Raw genomic sequence first — 13,079 nt, forward strand, 5'->3', positions numbered from 1 at the left:
AGATATAGCTTGCAGTGTGACGGTGTTCAGTGGCATGCAGAAAATTTTTCAGACCTGAGGCAAACTATACAATTTGACCACCCAACCTACCACCATCAGGTTTTTCGTACTCGATTGATAAGGCACGTCCAGACGGAGCAGCTTTTGCTGCGCGGCAAATACACGTCCACACGGTGCGGTATTTATTTCACGATTATCTTTCAGTAGACAATACTAATGATGCCGCGCGGCTTTCCTTTGATGTAGACCACCTACTAGGCCGATCGGAAATTATGCCGCGTGGCATCAAAAAAAGCCGCAGAAAATGTATTTATGTATTCACGCTCATGCCACGCGGCAAAAGCTGCTCCGTCTGGACGCGCCTATACTTTAACAAATTGTGCCCAGTTGCACACCTAGTAACCCACCCACTCGTATTTTCCTCGAGGCAATGCCTAAAAAAATAGCCGTTCAGCATGCCACTGACGGTGTTTATGGAAAATTGGGGTTCCCTTATAGATAGGTAAATTTAGTTTTTTACTAAGATTTTACTTATTGATCCAGCTGCACCCAAAAATAAAGTTCATGAAAGATCAAAGGTTTTATCATCTTCTTACATTTGTAGTTTGTACATATTATGTTGTCAAGCGTTTATTCAGTTTTGTTTGTATTTTTGTACATCTAAAAAGATTGTAACATTTTATTTCACGTTAATATATTTTAACTATTTAATTCATAATGACATTTTATTAACCTGGGCATCGATTGAAAACCACTGGGCACTAACCCTCATAACATATCAAATATGGATATTTTTAATGATTCTTTGCCATCATTAATTCTAAAACTCAAAAATTGTACTTGTTAATATTTTCGTTAACTTATTCTTTATTTGTGTACCAATGTTCTTTTTTCTTACCTTGTAATATTATGTAATACCTATTATTATAATCTGTACTATACTAATGCCCCTGAGGCGTCGATAAATAATAAATAATTAAATAATAATATACAAATTTTTATAATATAGTCCAACTATTGGCTTAACATTAGATACAATATTAAATTATCTTAAATGATTGGCAAAAGCACTTAATTAAATTTGTGTCTAGGAATAGTAGGGGCGATGAGGGAGAGTGAAAACTATGCAAGATGATTTTATTTTTGTAGACAAAATGTTTTTGAATAATCAACAGCCAGCAGGTAGTGTTAAAAATATATTTTTAATAGTTTATATATTATCTTTGGTAATCTAAACAGTAAAAAAAAGTAATAAAAATGTATCACACTTAATTAGCATTATTAACATTACTATAATACACACGTATGCACTATAAATACTTACATTATCATATAAAAATACATCAGATCATATTTTTTAAGCTAACATTTAAAGAAGCACTTAACACAAAAATATAAGTAGTTTTATTTTGAAAGTGTACTTAATACTAAGAAAAATTGTGTAGGATTCACATAAATCAACAAGTTATGCTTATTTCAATCTATTGTTTGATTAAAAAAATTAAAGATTAAAAATATTTAAAATCCTAATAAGATTTAAGACTCAGCCAAATTATGTCATGGAGATATTCTAAATATCTAATATTTCGGGAAATAATAATTTTTTTTGCAATGGATTTTCCCCAATTTGTTTCTAATAGTACAGACTAAATAGCAACATACAATACAATTTTGAACGTATTTATGTGTTGTGTGCTCCTTTAAGTATTTCTAAATATATATAAAATATAATTCCATAAAATAATAAACAAAATATAATAAATTATCACGTTGTCAACATTAAAAAAAAAAATAATAATAATGTTAGATATCGGTATAAAATATACAGGAGATTTAAAATCTACTTTACAAAAATAGTAGATATATTTTCATAATATGATTATTACAAAGCTTCCACTATTTTAGTAACGCGAGGTTTTAAACATCCTGTACAATGTATATAATTATAATTTTACATTTGTTTTAATTAATGATGGTAAAATAAATATTGAATAAGTAGTGAATTATGAATGAATTTAAATTACAATATAATATAGGAATTACATAATATTTATGAACCAAACTAATAATGAATGAGCAAAAAATAAATTATAAAATACTAAATTTGATGTTAGAGATTACAATTAACATCATAAATACAATAATACACAATATATATATTTATTTTATATTGATAAATGTTATCAATAAAATCATTATAAAATAATGGACATTTTAGTGCAGGCTAAAGGACAAAATATTAAATAATTTTTTATTACATAATATATTAGATAAATGAACCCATTATCACAGGGCGATTTCAAAATTCATTGATGTATTTTTATTTATTTACAACATTAAATTTGAATTGACTAAGTTAAAAAATTTAAATATATTTAGCGATACAAAAAAAAATTGTCAGACAATTAAAAATTATGATCATATAAATTATAAAAACACATAAAAATAGTTAAATAGTATTAATTAAAAATTGATAAAATAAAATAAAAATTTGAAATAATTAAAATATAGTTTTTTTTTTTTATAAAAACACCACTTATGTAATAATTTAGATTTAAAAAAGTGTTGTAGTAACTAAATACAATATTTAGTACCTTATTTTAATATCATATTATAATAGTATTATGGAAACTTTATCTTGTTTCTCATACCTTAATTATTTTTCAAGAAGCCCATCTGGATTTTTGTAAGTCAATTTGTCCTTCTAATGTTTTGGCTAAATTGATAATAAGTAGCTATAACAGGAAATATGTACAGTAAATTATTAACATAGTTCTAATTAAAAAGTAAGGACAGGATCTGAGATTTAGCTGTCCTTACTCTACCAAAACCAAAACAATATCAATTAAAAATATTATTTTTATTGTATTTACCTGAGATAGAGCAACACCTAATGCTACTCCTGCGATTGTATATAAATTTCTTTCAGCCCATATACGGATAACTTCAATACATCCACTAGTCCAAACTCTTTTACTAGCTTCAGCAACCTATTAAATATATTAAATAATATGAGGCTTGCAAATGTATACAACATATTATACTGGGTGATTCTTTTATCAAACAACACTCATTATTTCAAAAAGTGTAAATTTTTTTGAAAATATTTTTTTACATAGTTTCAAGTCGCTTATAAAACAACATTTTTCTTAAAAAATTATATTTTTTAATATTTTTTATCCTTATAATTTTTAAGTTTTTTACTTTTTTGAATGACAACATAGGGTTTTAATTTTATATTCCAAAGCAGAATATTTTTCTTAGTAGTTTGATACATAAAAATCGAATTTGGTGCAAGTAGTTTATGAGTTATAAATATTTAAAGTTTAAATGAGCGGAGAAGTGGACTAACATTTCGCGGAGTAACCCCGTACCATTCCACTCCGCTCATCTAAACTTTGAATATTTATAACTCATAAACTACTTGCACCAAATTCGATTTTTATGTATCAAAATACTAAGAAAAATATTCTGCTTTGGAATATAAAATTAAAACCCTATGTTGTCATTCAAAAAAGTAAAAAAACTTAAAAAATTATAAGGATAAAAAATATTAAAAAATATAATTTTTTAAGAAAAATGTTGTTTTATAAGCGACTTGAAACTATGTAAAAAAATATTTTCAAAAAAATTTACACTTTTTGAAATAATGAGTGTTGTTTGATAAAAGAATCACCCGCTATTTATTTATTATATACTTACAGAACTATCTTGAGCGCCGTAACCACACATGACATTTACAAGTCCTTTCTAAAAAATAATAGGTTGGCATAAATATTAAGAATACAGTAATACAAAAAAAAGTTATATGTACTGAAATATCTGTTGCATTGATACAACACGAATAAGGCACACCACACTTCTCAACGCTGGGTGATGTGCAGTTAAAATATTCATTTTTGGACCAATCAATATATCCTTCTGAACTAAGACCACAACATTGAAACTGGAACATAATATACAAGTATAATTTTTAACATTAAGCTGGTATTTTTATTAAGATATTTTTACTTCTTTCTGAGCAAAATCTATGAGGTTTTGTAAATCTGGATCATCACGATAAGTGTGAATAATTTTATCAGTGAATGATTCTTCCAAAGTAGCTTGCATGTTATGAGGAAAAACAAACCCGATAATTGCAATTCCCATTTCAAGTAGAAAGAATATTAAAAGACACAATGAGTACTGAAAAAAAAATGTTTCGTGTTATATTATATTCATCAGAGCAGTTGTTTACTTATTATTTAACTTCAAAATAAATATATTTTGACAAGTTAGAGATAACGCACGACTAATATTTCCTTGGCTAATGCTTAGTTGCATAATTTGAAATTTGGCTATCATATTTACAAGAAACTAAAACTAAAACTAATTAAAACTGAAGTAGTTCATGTTTGACCAGTTTTATTTTTATTAATTCAATGTTCAATAACATTCAACAACAATAAAAATTCATAAAGGATCTCCAGGCAGTGCTTAATGCTAATTGGAGTTCAATAAAGAAATATACATATATCAAATACAAATCACCAAACGGTTTGGTTTTCAAAGATTTGATACTTGCTAAAAAAACATACTCAATGACTAATTTTCTGTCTAACCAACAAATTTATATGCTCGTCAAAAGGAAACCACAATATTCACCATAACTACTTTTATAAGAAAAACAGTTTATGCCTCTAATTGATTTCCCACCGTTAAGTTATTGCATTTAATTTTGAAATGGAAATTATAACTAACAACGATTCTCTCAATTCCAAATAGTCATTAGATAATGCAATTTTCTTCCCGCTCATCTTATAAATTATATAAAGCCTAGTTTATGACTAATGGCAATATTACAGAAAATATTAGGTGTAATAAATTATACATTCAAGTACAACTCTTGAACAAAAAAAAATATATAATGTAAAATAGGTAGTCCGTATAATATAATTTTTAAAATACAATTTAAAATCCTTAAAATAATTTATCAGTATGAGTTAATAATAAAAAATCTTATTGTAAATTTTATTGTATTTGCTAAAAGGTTAAAAACTAAGAATTAATTTTTGTTAGTTCAGGAAGGTAGTAATTGTAATAAAAAAATTCCATTTTTCTGACTAATTTTTCAAGAAATAAATTGTCTCTTTTAACGGAAACAGATTATGCAGTCAGCTTTTGTGCAAACAAATAAATCACATTCCTCCATCCCAGTACAGTACATTTGAATTTGACATTGCGTAAAATAGACGTGGTTTTGTTTTAAAACAATGGTATTTTGTTCTTCATTGTATTTTAAGTATGGAACTCTAAGCTTTCCATTATCTTCATCAATCAATAAGGTGTCTTTACAAGTGTATGGACACTTTATTTCCAATAATTTTTTTATTTTATTGTTATGAATGACTAAACCATCTGGACTTGCACAAATCCATGGTTGTTTTTGATGTACTACTAGGCCACATTTTATAACATTTGCATTATGTATCAATGAATACTTTTTAGAAGCAAAATCCTCCATTCCAATTCCATATTCCACATATATTAAACCCTTTCCTACAATTTTTTTGTCTTTTATAAACCGTTCAGCCAATTCCTCGTTTCTATTACGTCTTGTATTTATCTGATGAGCTTTTGAACTTGCCGAGAGTCTTGTTTGTCTATGTAACCGCCAAGCACTAATATTTGCTTGCTCTTTAGTACTATACATTAGGTTAAGTATTTGATCTCTATCAATATTTACATATTTTTTATAAAAATTCAATTGGCTGTCATTCATTGGTTTTAAATTATTAGTGTATATTGGATACTTGGCTTGAATATTAAGTAATTCATCATAAGAATCAAGTAGCTTAAAAATAATTTCATCATTGCTCCTGTGTTTTGACTTCTTTAATCTTTCAGTATTTGTTGTACTGAAATTTGGTGTTTGTGAAACATTTAAATTTCTGACACAAACATTTGCAATCTGAGCAGCAATATTTTTGAAAGGTAACTGAAATTAAAGGGAATAGTATTAAAATTGAAGGCTGATTAGATTGATTTATTCAAACCTAATTTTAATTAATTAAACATAAATTAAATATTAACTTTTACATGAAAAATATAACAAAAATAATTACAAAAAAAATTGTGACTCACTGTCTTAAAAATTCTCAAAAACATTAAGATAAATAACTTAACATTACTTATTTGTTTTGAACACTAATATAAAATTATAAACAAATTAATAAAAATAAATTTTTAGGTACTACCTACTTGCCTATCGATGTTGAACAATGAGTATTTAAATTAAAATAACAATTAAAATATTAAATAATTCACATTTATGTAGTAAATTAACATTATATAAATTCCATGGTAACCCCAATTTTCAAAAAAGCTTTTTATCTGTAGTTAACCAAATTGTTAACACATACAGTAAACCCTCTAACTACAGGATACTCTAGGTTGCTGAAATCTCAGCTATTCTGAGGTTACTGTTTTTAGAAAGTTTGTAGTTCCCAAAAACCGTCCACTATTTGGTGAGATATTAATTGTCTACTAATTAAAGGTGTCAATTATAGGGGTTTCACATTTAGATCATATACTAGCTATATGCCTGTCTCGCCTGTGTAAACAATTTGATGCACATATTAAAGCTACAAATGAGGCAAACCAATGCATATTGAGCCATTGATTGCTGATTGATTTATAAAATATCAATTCAAATAGATTAAATATTCTTTGCGCATGCCGGGTGGTTTATTCATGAAACTAATTCAGAGACTTGTCGCTAATATATGCTTCAAATTATTGGGACATGGGTCCATCCATAGTATATGATTTAAGGTTTTACTGTATACTTAGTGGATTAATGTTAGATTTGTTAAATAACATATTACTTTTTTAAGAATATTTCATTGCTTGTTAAATGGTTGAACACAAACTCAATCATATTATTTTTTATTTACACAAATAAGTAGGTAACAGTGTGGCACGTGTTAACCCACACTAGTACAATTTGCTTTGGAGACTGTACCAGTCATGATGGACCATTTATCATTAAAACACTATGAAACACAAAGATTGGTAATAAATACTCACAAATTTAAGAAGTGTTGTATTTTCACGTAGAGCACCAATACATCCGGCAAAGCTAACAATGAATATAATTTGTCCGGCTATGATCAGAACTAGCGAGATATTGAGTATAACGTCTGAGAAGGTGTTCAGCTTGATAGACCCCATAGTATTCCATTTTTCGTAAAATGCAAATGTACCGGCTGCCACCAACAAACCACCAAACAACTAAATTAACAATAATGGGTACATATATTATTTTGTTGTTATTGGATTTACTAACAGTTATTTGTATTACAATTATAGATGGTAAACACATACCCAAAACAAAAAGTTCAGCAAAAATATCATGTACTTGACGCAAGGGCTAACGTATGTGAAATTGTTCACGCGTCTCCGGTTCATTGCCACGGGCATGTTTATAATGCGGATGTTCGATTCACAGTAGACAAGTAACGGTCACTGCCGTATCGCATACCAAAATCAATGGAACAAGGTGAGAGACTTGTTGCAAGAAAAAATATTTATACCTATTATCTACAAACAAAAAAAAACAATAATCAGAAACGATAATTAAGGCCAGATGGACACCAATTTGCTAATGATCTCGACGTCACGCGAAGCAACGCTCCGCGGCAAGAAACGTTGAAACAAATGATTATTGTTATTATTATTATTATCACCGTTTCTTTTGTTTACAGTCGTGAAATGAAATTTATGCGTTGTGTTCGGCCGTGGACTATACAACGGCACACGCCCAGAGCGTCCGAAAATCGACAGCGACGTTCCCGGAACGTAATGATATCACAGACCTAGAGTCCGACATGATAATATTTAATTCTGAATCATATTATTCATATTTTTGTCATAAGTGTTGTCCCGTTGTTGTTGTTGTTGTTGTGAGACTGTGGGAGGGATCTGTTTCACTATTCAGTAGTCGTGTCGCGGTACCGGCTGACTGGCCACTGACCACTACCCGATAGTGATAGTAGTCGTCGAACAAAGGAAGCGAGAATTTATTTTGTCGTGAATTGTGAGTACAGTACTACAGTCTGTATTTTTATGGTACTATTGTAGTCGTACCTATTTAGTAAACATAGAATTGAGTGTGCGACCCGTAGGCCGTAGAGCATAATATAGACGATAGACAGATGGACTATATACAACGACCTCACTCTCCATTCGCCAACTATTGTTACGATTCCGTGATAACAACATGCAAAGAAGTTCGAAACTCAATATTCAAAACGCAGAGTAATTTAAAAAAAAAATCCACAAAAAGGTTGATATAAAAATATTATACTATACACCTATTAATTTACTACTATGGTCTATGATAAATGAATAAATGATTCATACGTCATCATAATACGTCTTTACGGCATAATATTATTATTTAACCCTATGGTATTAGGCAATATTGCAATTAATAAATTACAAATTACATTTTACTTGCCCTGAGACACTGTTTTTACTTTTTAAGTGATTTTTAAACTTTTTTTCTCTTGTCAAATTAATTACTTATATTAGGTACTGTATAATTTGTCCACATTTCTTTATTGGATTTTGCAAAATGTCTAATAACCGATACGTAAGTAATTCATCGCGAGGGATATTTGACGACGACGACGATGTAGATGACAATGAATTTATGTCCCGCGTTCGACCCAATGTCAGCTATAGAAATGACCTTTTAGGCAACAATTTTGGTAATCAAGAATTAGAAAATGCACATAGACAAAAACAACAAGTTGTTGAAACAACAAGAGATGTAGAACAAAGAACTTTACAGTCTACTGAAAGAACCTTGCGTTTACTCAGGGAGTCTGAAAATATTGGTACTGCTACAGCTGAAGTAAATAATTATAAGTAAATATATTTAAACAAATGGGAATAATATTTTTGATTTTGACTATTACAGGAATTGGTTAGACAAAGAGAACAGCTGCAAAATACTGATAAACGACTTGATGAAATCAATTCTAATTTACGTGTCAGCCAAAAACATATACAAGGAATTAAAGTAAATAATATATTATAATTTATGTACAAAAAAAATTCCAGATATACCTAAAGAGAAAAAAATTGTTTTTCAATTTAAACCTTGACTTAATAATAATGACCTATGCTTAATATGTCAGATTCTCAGCACACTATTTGTTTTATCTCTCAAACCAGTCAAATCTACATTTAAATTTGTGTTCAGCATAACCAATTTTGTGTGGTTAGTATAGTGAATTGGCCTATTATCAAACCCAAGTTAGGAACATAATCTGTGTTTGAATGTCGGCTTTTTTTACAATATTTCTATATTTCTGTAATATTTTACATAAGTACTCATAATTAGTGTGAAAATTAAAATATCATAAAAAAAGGGTTATGTATAATCACAAATTATGTTCATAACTTGAAGTTTGATAATAGATAGGTCACTCTTCTTATATTAAAACTAACTGCCCAAGATTGGATCTGCTGAATGCAAATTTGCCATGTTGAGTGTGGGTTAGAGATAGAAAACAAATAGTGTGTTGACATCCTTGATAAATGGTAAAACATTGAATTTTCTTTACCTATACTATACACTGATTCTTTTAACAGTAAAAACCCGTAAACTCATAAAGTAATTACGGTTTTGAAAACATTTTGTTTACATTAATTAACTGTTTAAGTTACGTTCTATCATTTATAAAATAACATTATTGAAAATAAAAAATATCTTATACTATTTTGAACTAATTGTATTTTATAGAGTATTTTTGGAAGTTTTAAAAATATGCTCAGTGGTAAATCAAATTTACCACCACGTAGCGCATCAACTGAAATTGAGCCAACGGGGCCTCCATTAACAAATGAAGTGCGTAGAAGTACATTGAGTGAAACCTTAACACAAGCAAATTCTAATATTAGCTCTATGGATCAACATCCTGGTAAAAATATATAACCATATTCTATTTTTCCAAAACTTTTATAGTAATTTAATTTTGAAATTTATAACTAGGTTTAAGAATAAGAGGTTTAGTAGATAACGAATCAACTACACCAACTGATGTACAATCTAATTTGGATAACAATTTGGATCAAATTCTTGGATCAGTAACTCGATTAAAAGGTATATAAATAATAGGTATATTATGCTTAACCATTTCATTGCTCCAGGTGAACTATTACACGTCCAAAACATTTACACTATTCATTGCTCTATTATGTTTCTGTATTTTATAATATTATTATTTGCCGATAATCGTACAACATTAGGAAACCCTGGAAACCATTATTTTAAACCCAAATAATTAGATCATATTATAGATCTCAAAATTAAAAAGTAAAAAATATTTTATGTATCATACACAGGTTGCAGAGTATAAATAGTGTAACAATGAAAAGGTTAAAAAAAATTTAATATTTTTTAATAAAAATAATATATTTATTTAAATAATTTTGAGTAAATAAATATTCTCTTGTATCTTTTTAACATGTATTATTGTATTTATAGGTTTAGCATTGGGGCTTGGTGGAGAAATTGATTCTCAAAATGATTTAGTTGAAAACATTCTCGCTAAAGCAGATAAAGCTGACATAAATATGGAACGTCAAAACAAAGAGATAAATCGTATTTTGAAAAAATAATCAACTATATCGAGCAACATTCCTATCACATTAGATATATTTGTAGAATAAGACTCCTATTAAAATTACTTATAATACCATACTCTGTTTATATATTTATAACGAATCTTACTTCTCTATTTATGTTTATATTACCAATTTTTCATGTTAGCTATGAAGTATTAGAATCATTGAAGTATCATAAAATTATATGAAATCATAATATGTGTCAATTCCATTAATGAAGAAAAATTGTATCAATTATATTTACTTATTATTCATTTGTATACTAATAATAAATAAATAACATATTTGCACAAATATATGGTATTAATATATTTCATGACAATAGTTATACTTTGTATTATTTACAATTTTCAAATTATGTAATTTATAATCATGGTCAGGACTTAATTTAGATTCTTAGCTCAGCAAAAGAATATGTATTGATTTTACAATGATATATTGTTTTTGTTTTTTTCTGTCATCGCTATTTAGGGCAGTAAAAATGCCCTGATTTTCTACATTAACATATTTCTGGTAGGAAAGTGAATGTAGTTGATACTTTGGGGGCGAGGGCGGACTGGGCCACTGTAAAATTGCACAATATCATAAATTATCTCCCCAGGGCCCAGGGCTATTACAAAATAATCCACCTGGTAAATATTATTATTTTTGACGATTTTTTTTAGGACATCTATTTATAACTCCTTGGTAGATCGTAGTGGACCTGTTATGATCTACTCTGCTAAACCATAGAACTAAACTTTAAATACTTATAACTATAGCAAGCGAATTAAAATGCAAAGTGAATGATTTTTAGGGACGATACTTGTCATGGTTTTTAAATACAAAATCCGTTTAATACATCTGAGAATTGAAAACATACAATTTTATTAATTGTCGTTTTTCGAGCATTTTACTATAATTGTATTAATTCTTCTATATATATGTCCAATTTTAATTTTGTACCTATACGAACATCGTATGGATTATGAATATATTATTTAAAAATGCGTACCATGTATAGCCGCGTCTGTGTCTAGTATAATATCTAAGTATAATATATTATATAATAAATACTTTATTTTTTATTTTTTGTGTTTGTCATCACCTTTTGGGACAATAAAAATACTTCAAATTTTTTACTTCTGCATCTCTTCAGATAGGAAAATGGGGGTGGGGGGAGTTCAATACGCTATTTCACATTTTGTTATTAGTGTAATTTACAAAAAAGTTGAGCGAAATTGACTATATATTTTTATGAGCGTCTTAACAAGACTTAGAATTTTGAATCATTCAAAATCACGAAAATTTGCAAATTGTTCCATATTAGAAATAGGTACATGAAAATGTTTCTTTTTATTTGGATATTAATGAACCGTTTTATTAAATATGTTTTGATAGTCGTATGACATAATAAACGTCTTTTTGGTTCTTCTAAATTGTTTTTAAAATATTTGATTTAGTTAATAATTTATATTTACTATACCCAGTGATGTAGTCGTAATTTTTTTAGTGAGTATACGCTTAAATGTGTTTGATATGTAAACGTGAGGGGCTTTCCCTTTATATAGTAGCTAATAGGTAAGATAAATTTAAATAACCTCTACATATATACCTATGTATTAATTATTTAGTTATTGTTATCTCTCAAAAAAATGGGTTACTTACCTGTATGCTTATGATATTAACCTTTGATGCTAATTAGTAAGTATACAATTATGTATAAGGAGGGTATTTGTATTGAGATAAAAATGCAATATTGTAATGTAATGTAAATGTTAGCGAGCTTTTTTTTTCAGTTTTATTTTGGGCCGGTCAAAAATGTTGCCCCCCCTCTCAAAAAATGAAATGACGCCACTGCACTTGCCTACTGTCTAGGATTTCGGCGGCATATTCTTCATTAATTTATTTCTTATGCTTCTTAATATAGTGGCAAGATTTTTAAACAATTCAAAATCATACATTTTTCAGGAGGCGCGTAAAATATTGGAAAATATTTTGTCGGAACCCTATTTTGTCGGAAAAATATTTTGTCGTAACCATATTTTGTCGGAACCGTATTTGTTCGGAATCGTATTTTGTTGGAAAAATATTTAACCGGAATTTTTTTTTTTCAGAAAAACATTTTATTGGAACAGTATTTTATAGGAATTTTTTTTTTTGGAATTGAATTTTATCGGAAACATATTTTGTTGCCCTTCATATTAATATTATATTTATTGATCAGGTGGCGTTTTAAATAGGTAACCACATGTACAAATAAAATGATAAATGTAATTTTTCATTGCAGGCAGACCTGACAGCCTGACATAATAAATGTAAAAAACCAAATAAAATCTGAACAAATGATAAAAAAAAGATAGATTATTAGCAATTATTAAAATAACTGTGATTTTTTGTAACAAACAACTAAACAAGTAACA

At 28.0% G+C, this 13,079-nt stretch overlaps 2 protein-coding genes across 3 annotated transcripts; one reads left to right on the top strand and one right to left on the bottom strand.

Annotated features, from left to right (window-relative positions):
* Positions 1-1,183: 1,183 nt before the first annotated feature.
* LOC100162380 (tetraspanin-33) lies at positions 1,184-8,010 on the bottom strand. 2 transcript variants are annotated; one of them, XM_008189657.2, is made up of 8 exons: positions 7,728-8,009; positions 7,366-7,581; positions 7,069-7,272; positions 4,012-4,185; positions 3,815-3,946; positions 3,703-3,750; positions 2,874-2,990; positions 1,184-2,735 (listed from the first exon to the last, which is right to left on the bottom strand). In XM_008189657.2, the coding sequence occupies exons 2-8, from the start codon at positions 7,459-7,461 to the stop codon at positions 2,664-2,666; spliced, it is 843 nt and encodes a 280-aa protein (XP_008187879.1). In that variant the 5' UTR covers positions 7,462-7,581; positions 7,728-8,009; the 3' UTR covers positions 1,184-2,663. The 2 variants fall into 2 exon arrangements, with proteins under 2 accessions (XP_008187879.1, XP_008187878.1); XM_008189656.1 differs by lacking the exons at positions 1,184-2,735; positions 2,874-2,990; positions 3,703-3,750; positions 3,815-3,946; positions 4,012-4,185 and adding an exon at positions 4,912-5,977 and having other exon boundaries at positions 7,728-8,010.
* Positions 8,011-8,357: 347 nt separating this feature from the next.
* Positions 8,358-10,973, top strand: LOC100164463 (synaptosomal-associated protein 29-like). Its single transcript, NM_001162156.2, is given in 5 exon segments — positions 8,358-8,899; positions 8,966-9,067; positions 9,794-9,971; positions 10,043-10,153; positions 10,538-10,973. Coding segments are annotated over 5 exon segments (807 nt in total). The 5' UTR covers positions 8,358-8,617; the 3' UTR covers positions 10,672-10,973.
* The last annotated feature ends 2,106 nt before the right edge of the window (positions 10,974-13,079 follow it).

The sequence above is a fragment of the Acyrthosiphon pisum genome, chromosome A2 (assembly GCF_005508785.2).
Source record: "Acyrthosiphon pisum isolate AL4f chromosome A2, pea_aphid_22Mar2018_4r6ur, whole genome shotgun sequence".
NCBI lineage: Eukaryota > Metazoa > Arthropoda > Insecta > Hemiptera > Aphididae > Acyrthosiphon > Acyrthosiphon pisum.